The following is a 12,300-nucleotide window of genomic DNA, read 5'->3' as shown; positions in this document are numbered from 1 at the left end:
CTTTGGAGTGACCAGCCGCTGATAGTGCCCCCCCCCCCTTTTTAGGCCCTTACATCCGGGCCGTTTGTCATCTAATAGGACTCGCCGCTCTTCCCTCTAGGGGAGGGGACTTTGAAAATTGAGCTGCTGGATGCAACTTATCTTTAAATTTGTATTTATTATATTAGTATACTATATTAGTATACTATAGTCTTATTGTTCTTATCGCTGCTTTTAAAGGTTTTAGTTCTCTTACGATTGTACCACGCTACATGTTGTGCACCGCCCAGAGCGCCTCGGGGACAGGGCGGTATAAAAATCCAAAGTATAAATAAATATAAATAAATAAATAAACTGGCTACCAATGAGTGAATTGAGCCTGACTTCCTCTGAGCGGCCCCGTCCCCAAACTGAAGAAGAAAAGATTGGATCTATCGTTACTTATCCATCCCTCTCCAGGATTGGGTTTGTCCACACTGTAAAAACCAAGCGGAGACTCTTGCTCACATTATTCTGGACTGTCCGAGATATGTGGGCATCAGGAATTTCTCTCCCAGGCTGGCCCTAGACCAGGGGTCGGGAACCTTTTCCCCTCAAAGAGCCATTTGGCTCACCCACCCCCCACTCGCTGGCACGCCCCCCCTCCGGCTCCCCCGCCCACTTGCTCGCTCGCGCCCCCCCTACCCGCTTCCGCTCACATCACACATCACACACCCGCCTGCAGGGTGAGAGGCGTGCTAGATAGTCTCCGCTGCTCGGCCTTGCCGGCTGCCGTCGGCGAGTGATGCGCCCGCTCCTGCTCACTTACAGGGCGGGTGAAGAGGTGTTCGGCGTAAGCTCGGCCGGGCCGCCCGGCCGTAACGATGCTCCCGCCCTGCTCCTGCAGGGTGGGAGAAGAGGTGCCGTCAGCCGCGGTCGCCGGACGATGCCCCGCTCCTGCTTCGGTGGTATGGAAAGAGGCACCCGGCCGGGCCGGCTCGCCGGAGTAGCGATGTTCCCGCCCTGCTCCTTGCAGGGAGAAGAGGTGCACCGGCCGGGTGTACGCCGGGGATATCGTCTCCCGCCTTGCTCCCCTTAGCAGGGCGGGAGAAGAGGTGCCCGGTGCTTGCCGGAGCTGGCCCATGCTGGGAGCGAGTCTTACGCCCAGCCCTGCTTCTCGCAGGGCGGGAGAAGAGGGGCCCCGCGGCTCGGCTGATGGAGCCGCAGAACAGCGGCGGAAGAGCCGCATGCGGCTCGCGAGCCGCGGGTTCCCGACCCCTGCCCTAGACAAATCTGAAAGTGACTCTGACTGCTCTGTTGTGGAGCTTCTGTTAAACAACACAGACGTCATGCTCTTGGAAAAAGGAGCAAAATTTCTTTTACAAGTGACAGAACTTTCTAAGTAATGTATGCTGCTATATACAGTCTTCCTGTCTGCGCTTTGAATGTACTCTTGATTTGTGTTTCAAAAATGTCTGGCAACGCTCTAGAACCTGTTTTTAAATGCCAAATAAAGGTGGTTGTTGTTGAGATTGGATCTATACCCGTTTTTCTAGACCCTGATATGTTTTAAAGCAGCTTACAAACTCCTTCCCTTCCTCTCCCCACAACAGGTGCCTTTCAAATTAGGTGGAGCTGAGAGAGTTCTTAGAGAACTGGGGATTTAATGGATTCCCCCCCCCCTCCTCCTCCTCATGAACGGGGGACTCTAATCTGGAGAGCCGGGTTTGTTTACTCGTTCCTCCACGTGAAGCCTGCTGGGCGACCTTGGGCCGGTCACAGTTCTCTCAGAACTCTCTCAGCCAGCTCCAGCTATCTCGCAAGGCGTCCGTTGTGGGGAAGAGGAAGGGAAGGAGTTTGCAAAACACTTTTGAGACTCTTTACACAAGAGAAAAGCAGGGTATAAATGCAAACTCCTCTGCTCTTCACTCTACCGTGGAGGTTTGTTGGATGATTCTGGATCAGACACTTCCGGCCTAAACTATATCAAAAGGATTGCTGTAAAGTGGAGGACAGAGGAATCATCAAAGCTGTTTTGGGTCTCCCTCGAGGAGAAATGTAAGGTGTTAATGAAGAAGAAGAAGAAGAAGAAGAAGAAGAAGAAGAAGAAGAGGAGGAGGAGGAGGAGGAGGAGGAGTTTGGATTTATATCCCCCCTTTCTCTCCTGCAGGAGACTCAAAGGGGCTGACAATCTCCTTGCCCTTCCCCCCTCACAACAAACACCCTGGGAGGTAGGTGGGGCTGAGAGAGCTCCCAGAAGCTGTGACTAGCCCAAGGTCACCCAGCTGGCGTGTGTGGGAGTGCCCAGGCTAATCCGAATTCCCCAGATAAGCCTCCACAGCTCAGGCGGCAGAGCTGGGAATCAAACCCGGTTCCTCCAGATTAGATACACGAGCTCTTAACCTCCTACGCCACTGCTGCTCCTGTAAATTAGAAAACAAAAGCCAAAGACAGCCTCCGGCTCAGATTCCTCCATCTCTCTTCCCTATTTCGGGTCCTCCAGGATCACAGAGCAAAGGCTGGAACGGCTTCTTCCTGCACGCCCAGGCACGGTCAAGCGGGACGTTCCGCTGCCAAAACCAACGGCCTCCCCTCGTCCAACTCACGTGGGCTCTCCCAGCCGCATGGTCCCGTCCGCTCGACACACGATCTCGCTGCGGGCCCCGTCCATGAACTGGGCCAGCCACCCAATGCTGCCCATGAAGAAGCAGGCGTTGACGTAGAAGAGGATGACAGCAGGGTAGCGATTCGAGTTCTTCCAGTCTGCTACGAAGGTGGCCTGGGGGGAGCAGGCCCAGAGAGACAGGGTTTGTTCAGATAAGAATCGCAGAAACAGAGAGTTGGAAGGGACCTGCAGCTCTCTAGATGTTCATGGACTACAATTCCCATCAGCCCCTGCCAGCATGGCCAATTGGATGGCCAATTGGAGAGAAAGGGGGGATATAAATCCAAACTCTTCTTCTTCTTCTTCAATTGGCCATGCTGACAGGGGCTGATGGGATTTGTAGTCCACGAACATCTGGAGAGCCGCAGGTTGCAGACCCCTCGTCCAACCCCCGAAGGAAAGCATAATCTTGCAACCACTGTACCCCACAACCGTCTCTCCGCTCTCTGATGAGCACCTGGCTTCCTTTCCGTAACATGTTCTCCTACTGCAGTGGTGGGATCCAAAAATTTTAGTAACAGGTACCCATGGTGGTGGGATTCAAACTATGGCGTAGCGCCAATGAGGCTGGGCGGGGCACGACGGGGGAGTGGCCGGGCATTCCTGGGCGGGGCTGCGGCAAGGACGCAGCCGCTGCGCCGGTCCTCGGGCGGGAAACGAATGCACGCAGGCGCAGGCTGCCACGCACGCCGGTGCACCTCCTGCTAGACTGCTTCCAGTTCTGCGCGCTACTGCTGAGAGGAGGGGCGTAACGAAGGCCAAAATCACATGGCAAAATCACCCATTAGCAACCCCCTCTCGGCACACGCAAATAATGAGTAACCTACACTCGGGAACCTGTGAGAACCTACTGGATCCCACCTCTGACTGCACCCCAAATTTCCTGCCCCTCAAGAGCACCGAGCAAGAACAGCGAAAGCTTCTGCACCCCGAAATCAAGTTTTCCCCAAGAGGCAGAGCAGGAGCCGAAGTGCGTTCACTGCTCTTAAGGCTCTTCCAGTCACCCTGGCGGGTCTCGAATCCCGCCCTCTGCTCCCCCATTGGGTGCAGGCTGCGCTGCATACCGGGCAGAGCGGGCCCTACGCTTCTGCTCTGAGCCCTGTTCGATTCCCCGCCCCTCCTACTCACCAAGGTAAAGAAGGTGCAGAAAATGGTGACCGAGCTGAAGGCGGCGATGTAGACGTGCATCTCATGGTGCTCCTTCTCAGTAAAAAGGGGGTTGTGGCACTGGATCCCGCACCCCTCGACGTCCTCGTACCAGCTCTTGGGGTTGTCTGTCCGGACTAAGGGGGCCTCGCACTGCCCTGAGCTGTTGAACTTGATATTCTGGACCTCATTCTGTGTGTGTGTGGGGGGGGGGGGGAATGCAGGAGAGAGCTTGTTGCCAACATATTTTTCAGGGAAGCCGCGTTGCTCGAGAACGGGGCTTCCCTTCCTATTTTTCCAAATGTATCATAGACGACAGTCTTAAGCATTCCGTGTCTTACACACACACACTTACACACACACACGGAGAGCTATGGACACAGAAATATTAAAAAGATAGCAAAATGTTTACATGCAACATCTATTAAAACTATCAAAACTAGGACCAAGAGGCTGAGAGACAGCTTCTACTCTAGAGCTGTGGCGATGCTGAACTCCGTGGCTTCGTGTTGATGTGTTTGGGGCTGTGTAGGGATGGGGGGAGGAAGGGGAAAGGGAGGATGGGGCCTGAGTCTGGAACTGTGTGCATCGAGGAATGCTGCTGTAAATTTCGTTGTGCGTGCACAATGACAATAAAATGCTTATGCTTATGAAGAAGAAGAAGAGTTTGGATTTATATCCCCCCTTCTCTCCTGCAGGAGACTCAAAGGGGCTGACTATCTCCTTGCCCTTCCCCCCTCACAACAAACACCCTGTGAGGTGGGTGGGGCTGAGAGAGCTCCGAGAAGCTGTGACTAGCCCAAGGTCACCCAGCTGGCATGTGTGGGAGTGCCCAGGCTAATCTGAATTCCCCAGATAAGCCTCCACAGCTCGGACGGCAGAGCTGGGAATCAAGCCCGGTTCCTCCAGATTAGATACATGAGCTCTTAACCTCCTACACCTGGGACCAACCGACTGACCGTCCGTCCGTCCATCCATCCATTCATTGGTCTTATAGACCGCCCTCCCCTGGAGGGCCCAGGATGGTGAACAATCATATAATAAACCAACATCCATATAATAAAACCAACAACCATCATTCATTCATTCATTCATTCATTCATTCATTCATTGGTCTTATAGACCGCCCTCCCCTGGACGGTTCAGGGTGGTGAACAACCATATAATAAACCAACATCCATATAATAAAACCAACAACCATCATTCATTCATTCATTCATTCATTCATTCATTCATTCATTCATTCATTCATTCATTCATTCATTTATTGGTCTTATAGACCGCCTTCCCCTGGACGGCTCAGGGTGGTGAACAACCATATAATAAACCAACATCCATATAATAAAACCAACAACCATCAGATAAAAAACAGCATAAAATAAAACAGGAACCATATAAAAGCCGATGGCATCATCCCACCCCCTTTGGCATGCCCAGCAGACTCTCTGCCGCTGACCCAGAAGCATCCCCCCAAATGTTTCCTTACTGGGCATCCTTCTGGGAAGTGGTCTGTGGTGCATTTCAGAAAATCGGGCCAGCCCCGTTCCCGTTCCACGATGGTGCAGGGTCCCCGCGTCGCCTGGCACAGCATCTGGCTGGGCAGCTCCACCATGCCATCTTCGCACTTGGGCATGTAAACGGCACACAGGAGGGGCTGGATGACGTCCCAGCAACGGGGGGCATTTCGCAAACCTTTCGAGGAAGAGAAGAACATTAGGGGGGGACGGAGGAGCATCCGGGGGGTCCGTTTTTCGATGTCTAGGGAAACGCCACCCATTCCCGCTACTAAATATTAAACCATTTATGTATGAAAATGGGTATATTAAGAACATAAGAACTAGCCTGCTGGATCAGACCAGAGTCCATCTAGTCCAGCTCTCTGCTACTCGCAGTGGCCCACCAGGTGCCTTTGGGAGCTCACCTGCAGGAGGTGAAAGCAAGGGCCTTCTGCTGCTGCTGCTGCTGCTCCTGAGCACCTGGTCTGCTAAGGCATTTGCAATCTGAGATCAAGGAGGATCAAGATTGGTAGCCATAGATCGACTTCTCCTCCATAAATCTGTCCAAGCCCCTTTTAAAGCTATCCAGGTTAGTGGCCATCACCTTTCACCTCCTGGCGGCAGCATATTCCAAACACCAATCACACGTTGCGTGAAGAAGTGTTTCCTTTTATTAGTCCTAATTCTTCCCCCCAGCATTTTCAATGAATGCCCCCTGGTTCTAGTATTGTGAGAAAGAGAGAAAAATGTCTCTCTGTCAACATTTTCTACCCCCTGCATCATTTTATAGACTTCAATCCTATCCCCCCCTCAGACGTCTCCTCTCCAAACTAAAGAGTCCCCAACGCTGCAGCCTCTCCTCATAAGGAAGGTGCTCCAGTCCCTCAATCATCCTCGTGCTAGGAAAGGTGGAAGCGGGCACCACATCGGGGACCCCTGCCCACCCATGCTGCAGCTCCAGTCTGGACAGCCACAGGAGAAAGCAGCAACACCCTGTTTCACATAAAAGATGTTAGTAGATTGTGTGTTCCTCGCCAACAAAAACAAAGCATGCTGGACCTCCCAATTTTCACTCAGGAAAAAGTAAGTCTGGAGCCCTTTTCATTGTAGTGCTACAAGGACTGCACCTTTTCCTTTATATCTCCTCAATGAAATTTATTTACATTATTAAGAATCCATCTTTCTCTATGGCAGTGATGGCGAACCTTTTCAAGACCGAGTGCCCAAACTGCAACCCAAAACCCACTGATTTATCGCAAAGTGTCAACACAGCAATTTAACCCGAATATTGAGGTTTTAGTTTAGAAAAAAACGGTTGGCTCCAAGGTGTGCGTCACTCGGGAGTAAGCTTGGTGGTAGTCGGCGGCTTTGCTTTGAAGCAACTGTGTAACTCTTCCAACGGGTGAATCACGACCCTAGGAGGGTTTACTCAGAAGCAAGCCCCATTGCCAGCAACCGAGCTTCCTCCCAGGTAAAGGGTAGTGCTTTAGTTCTTCGCATGAAAATCAGTGGGGTTTAACAGCGCTTAACAGGGTTTCCTACACTGCTTGCCCAAAACTAGGTCTTAGGTTTAATGCTAATAATCGAGCCCAGCGGCCCAGGCCAGCCTAGATGTGTGTGGGGGGGGGGGGGAGACTCTGTTTGTGCGTGCCCACAGAGAGGGCTCTGAGTGCCACCTCTTTCACCCGTGACATCTTTTCTTTATCTTTATTAACCTTTAATAGGCATAAATAGATCAAGATTTACACAGACACATTCTTCAGTCTCAAGGATAGTTCAGTAGCAAGGAAATAGCAAGGATAACTTGACGGTTGACTTCAAGGGGTTCAAATAACTTCAGATTTTTTTTAAAAAAAAAGAAATAGCCCGAGCAAATGACAATAAATACCCCAACACATCAATGTAAAAATACAATCTAATATAAAATTGCAATAAAAATAGATCTGTTTAGCAAGTTAAAAGCAAAATGATACAGCAATAGGTATCCTACCATGCAGATTAGACAGATTGGAGAAGATACCTATCTTTTATAAGAAGTTCTACGTTTGTTTTATGTATCATATTTTATATTTAAAAATTTGATTCTGTGCCAAATAATAAAAAAACCAATTTGGTTTAGTGTACTGGTATTATATATATATATATATTTTAAAAAATACAGTTAAAAGTAATAAAATGGGAATAAATTAGCACTTTAAAATGGTTGTCAGGTATAGAGCTACCATACGTGTTGTATGAGCATTGTAATCTCCAAGAAGAAAATGTATGGCAACCGTAGGGTTAGAAATTTTCCTCGCCACTAATAAAGGGTGAATTAATCTGAGACGCGCATCTGCATTTATTTGACACTCTAGAAGCATATAGCTGCTTGAAAACTAAGCTATTAGAACAAGAGTATCGGGATATGATAACAGCTGCGAGGAAAACGTGTTCCCCCCTGACCCTGCTTATTCCAATTGAACAAGGACACATGGCCAATTATTTACAGTGGATCACCAACCCTAAATTAAGAAGAGCTTTAACACTGGCCAGATTCAATCTAATGCCTTCTATGCTGCTCTATGGCAGATATCAACAAATTGATAAACAGAGGAGGCTATGTCCATGCAATATGGGTCAGGTGGAGACACTCGATCATACCCTCTTTCATTGTGTAAGGTTTGCAAAAATCAGAATGTCACAATCTGCACTTATCCCATTTCTGTATAACAATCTAACTGATGCTCTTAAGATACCTATGCTTTTGAACAACATGGATCCCACAGTGTGTGAGAATGTAGCAAAATTTCTGCTAACAATAATAGACGTAAGTCTAGATGAATACCAACCAATGTCTATGTATTATGACCACATATAGCCAGCAGTAATTTTGCTAGCTTCTGTCAGTATCCGATGACGTTTAAGTGAGTTAACTTAGCTGAAGGAATGTCCTATAGTTACAGAAGGACCATGTATATATTTTAGTATTTAGTATTTTAGTACCAGTGTCTATAATTGTGAGCAATAATGGGCAAATTTTGTATGCTGATTTTGTATGTTTATTTTATGCCAATAAAGGCTTGTGACTGACTATTTGACACTCTAGGAGGACATGGGTAAGAGAGTCAATGGAGCCACAGCGACAGTGTCTTTGTTGTTTTGGAATTTGGTGATACCTTCCGTTGGTAGACCCGTGCCATAGGTTCGCCACCACTGCTCTATGGCTACAGACATACTCTTTATTTTTTTGTAATTGAAACTATGAATCCAAGGGACCAAGGCCATCGCCGCAACAAACTGTTAAAATGTTTTGTCAAAGGCTTTCACGGCCGGAATCACTTGGGTGATCCTCTGGAGATGCCAGCCACAGATGCAGGCGAAACGTCAGGAGAGAATGCTGCTAGAACACGGCCAGACAGCCCGGAAACCACACAGCACCCAAATGTTATAATGTTGTAGAACTACAGCTGCTTTTAAAAAATGCCTCCCAAAGTACAAGGTTTGTGGGGCTGAATCAATGGCAGCATGCAGGCGCGGCTGTAAAAATGCGCAGCACGACACGCTCGTGGAATGCAACGGCTCTTTGACTGCGATCTTGCCAGGGAGATCTTATCAAACCAGGTTTGAGACAGATCAAGTTTAAGCACGAGACGGCCGCCTCCTTCACTCATTTCTCCACCTGGAGACCAACTTGGATTTGCGACTTTCTCTAAACCTCTCACAATCCGTTCCAAAGCTCCTCCCACTTACGAATCCCCTAAAGACGCTTCCACACAAACGGAGCAATGCACTTTTTATCCACCTTAGCAATCGCTTGCAAGCGAATTTTGCCATTTCAAACCACAAAATCCAGCTGCAAAAAGTGCATTATACAGCATGTGAGGAATTGCAGAATCATAAGAACATAAGAACATGCCAGCTGGATCAAACCAGAGTCCACCTAGTCCAGCACTCTGCTACTCGCAGTGGCCCACCAGTGCCTTTGGGAGCTCACCTGCAGGATGTGAAAGCAATGGCCTTCTGCTGCTGCTGCTGCCCCCGAGCACCTGGTCTCCTAAGGCATTTGCAATCTCAGATCAAGGAGGATCAAGATTGGTAGCCAGAGATCGACTTCTCCTCCATAAATCTGTCCAAGCCCCTTTTAAAGCTATCCAGGTTAGTGGCCATCACCACCTCCTGTGGCAGCATATTCCAAACACCAATCACACGTTGCGTGAAGAAGTGTTTCCTTTTATTAGTCCTAATTCTTCCCCCCAGCATTTTCAATGGATGCCCCCTGGTTCTAGTATTGTGAGAAAGAGAGAACAATTTCTCTCTGTCCATATTTTCTACCCCATGCATCATTTTATAGACTTCAATCCTATCCCCCCTCAGATGTCTCCTCTCCAAACTAAAGAGTCCCAAACGCTGCAGCCTCTCCTCATAAGGAAGGTGCTCCAGTCCCTCAATCATCCTCGTTGCCCTTCTCTGCACTTTTTCTATCTCTTCAATATCCTTTTTGAGATGCGGCGACCAGAACTGGACACAGTACTCCAAGTGCGGTCGCACCACTGCTTTATATAAGGGCATGACAATCCTTGCAGTTTTATTATCAATTCCTTTCCTAATGATCCCCAGCATAGAGTTTGCCTTTTTCACAGCTGCCATGCATTGAGTTGACATTCCCATGGAATGTCAACTATCTATCAACTATCATAGAGTTGGATGTCACAATCAAAGCCCTCCTGACAAATGGCCACCCAGCCTCTCTTTAAAAACCTCCAGACTCCACCACTCTCTGAGGCAATGAATTCCACTGTCGAACAGCCCTGACAGTCAGAATCCGTGACTCCTGGTCCCAGTCTCTGGAGCAGCAGGAACCAAGCTTGCTCCCTCTTCGACACGACATCCCTTCAAATATCTCAACATGGCTACCATGTCACCTCTCAACCTTCTCTCCACCAAATATCCTTGAATTGCAGTCCCCAGAACTGAACAAAGTATTCCAGGTGAGGTCTGACCCATGTGGAACAGAGAGGTACAATTACATCACTCGATTCTAGACACTATACTCCTACTGATGCATCCCAGAATCGCATTGGCTTTCTTGGCTGCCGCATCACACTGCTGACTCATGTTCAGTTTGTGGTCTACTAAGACTCCCATGTAGTGTTGTCAAACCAGGTGTCGCCCATCCTATACCTGTGCATTTCATTTTTTCTGCCTAAGTCAGTGATGGCGAACCTTTTTGAGACCGAGTGCCCAAACTGCAGCCCAAAACCCACTGATTTATCGCAAAGTGCCAACATGGCAATTTAACCTGAACACTGAGGTTTTAGTTTAGAAAAAATGGTTGGCTCTGAGACGTGCGTTACTCGGGAGTAAGCTTGGTGGTAGTTGTTGGCTTTGCTTTGAAGCAACCATGCAACTCTTCGAACGGGTGAATCACGACCCTAGGAGGGTTTACTCAGAAGCAAGCCACATTGCCAGCAACCGAGCTCACTCCCAGGTAAAGGATCACACTTTAGTTCTTTGCATGAAAATCAGTGGGGTTTAACAGCACTTAACAGGGTTACCTATACTGCTTTCCCAAAACTAGGTCTTAGCTTTAATGCTAAGAATCGAGTCCAGTGGCCCAGGCATGCCTAGATGTGTGTGGGGGGGGGGGGGATTCCTCCCCACATGATGAACTCTGCTTGTGTGTACCCACAGAGAGGGCTTTGAGTGCCACCTCTGACACCTGTGCCATAGGTTCGCCATCACTGGCCTAAATGTAGAATCTTACATTTATCTCTGTTGGTTCATTTTGTTTGTTTTGGCCCAGCTCTCTAATCTGTCCAGGTCCTTTCGAATTCTGACTCTGTCTGCTTGGGGTATTAGCTGCCCCTCCTATTTCGTTGTCATCTGCAAATTTGAAGCGCACTGTCCGTTCCTGCTCTAACCACTACACCACAGTGGTTTTCACATTGGTTATTCCCCGGGGCATACCAAAGGTGGGGGACCTTGTGGAAAGTTTGGGAGTCGGGACCCGTTCTTTGGAAGATGTGTGGCAGAGCGGTAAGGTTTGCACCTAGGAGCGCCGGGTTCAAATCCCCACTCTGCTGTAGAAGCTCACTGGGTGATCTCAGGACGGCTGCACACTCTCAGCCTCGCAGACCTCACAAGGTTGTTGTGAGAATAAAACAGGGAATTATGCCAGCCAGTTTGAGCCCCCGCTGTAGACAAAGGTGAAGTGTAAATTCAGCCAATAAGTCAAGAGCAGGGGTCTGCCACCTGTGGCTCTCCAGATGTTCATGGACTACAATTCCCATCAGCCCCTGCCAGCATGGCTCTCCAGATGTTCATGGACTACAATTCCCATCAGCCCCTGCCAGCATGGCCATGCTGGCAAGGGCTGATGGGAATTGTAGTCCATGAACATCTGGAGATCCACAGGTTGCAGACCCGTGGTCAAGAGGGATCTGATGAAACCGTGCAGGGAGGGCGCTCCCTTTCTCCAGAAGATCCAGGTAGGAACAAGGAGGCTGGGATGGTCCACCTGAAGTTGGCCCTGGTGGGTTTTCCAAAAGGCGTGGCCGTGGCCCCGTGGCTTTTCCTCCTAACTTTCTTCCGCCTCTCCGGTTGGCATCTTCAGAGGCACATCCTGGTGGCACCGAGACGTGGCCTGGCCAGCGGTGTTCCTCTCCGTGGCGCAGAGTGGCGTGTCCCCTGCCGTGACCTACCTGAGATGTCCACACCTGGCTTCTTGCTGCCCAGAAGATGACCACCACGGAGGCAGGCGGACCCCACCCCCAGCCCCTGGACTGCGCCTTCCAGGAGTCCCTGCTGCTCTCTCCCCCCCCCCCGTCTCTCCAGGGACGCGGCATTCTGCACGTGCTCAGAGGCCCTCCGGCCCGGCTCCCTCCCTCCCTCCCTGGGTGGCTTAGACTCCTAGAGTTGGAAGAGACCCCCAGGGGCCATCCAGTCCACCCCCCTGCCAGGCAGGAGCCCCCCACCCGAGCACTCACCGGATCTCTCCCAACGCCTCCCCAGGGACGCGGCATTCTGCACGTGCTCAGAGGCCCTCCGGCCCGGCTC

At 49.9% G+C, this 12,300-nt stretch overlaps 1 protein-coding gene across 1 annotated transcript in view; it reads right to left on the bottom strand.

Annotated features, from left to right (window-relative positions):
• The window catches only part of SMO (smoothened, frizzled class receptor), a 36,048-nt gene that overhangs the window by 22,622 nt on the left and 1,126 nt on the right, over positions 1–12,300 (bottom strand). Inside the window, 3 exon segments of the mRNA XM_048502392.1 lie at positions 2,565–2,737; positions 3,752–3,961; positions 5,256–5,461. Coding sequence (XP_048358349.1) covers positions 2,565–2,737; positions 3,752–3,961; positions 5,256–5,461 — 589 coding nt within the window.

The sequence above is a fragment of the Sphaerodactylus townsendi genome, linkage group LG06 (genome assembly GCF_021028975.2).
Source record: "Sphaerodactylus townsendi isolate TG3544 linkage group LG06, MPM_Stown_v2.3, whole genome shotgun sequence".
Classification (NCBI taxonomy): domain Eukaryota; kingdom Metazoa; phylum Chordata; class Lepidosauria; order Squamata; family Sphaerodactylidae; genus Sphaerodactylus; species Sphaerodactylus townsendi.
The sequence above is the reverse complement of the archived record's forward strand: the minus strand, read 5'-3'. Positions and strand labels throughout refer to the sequence as shown.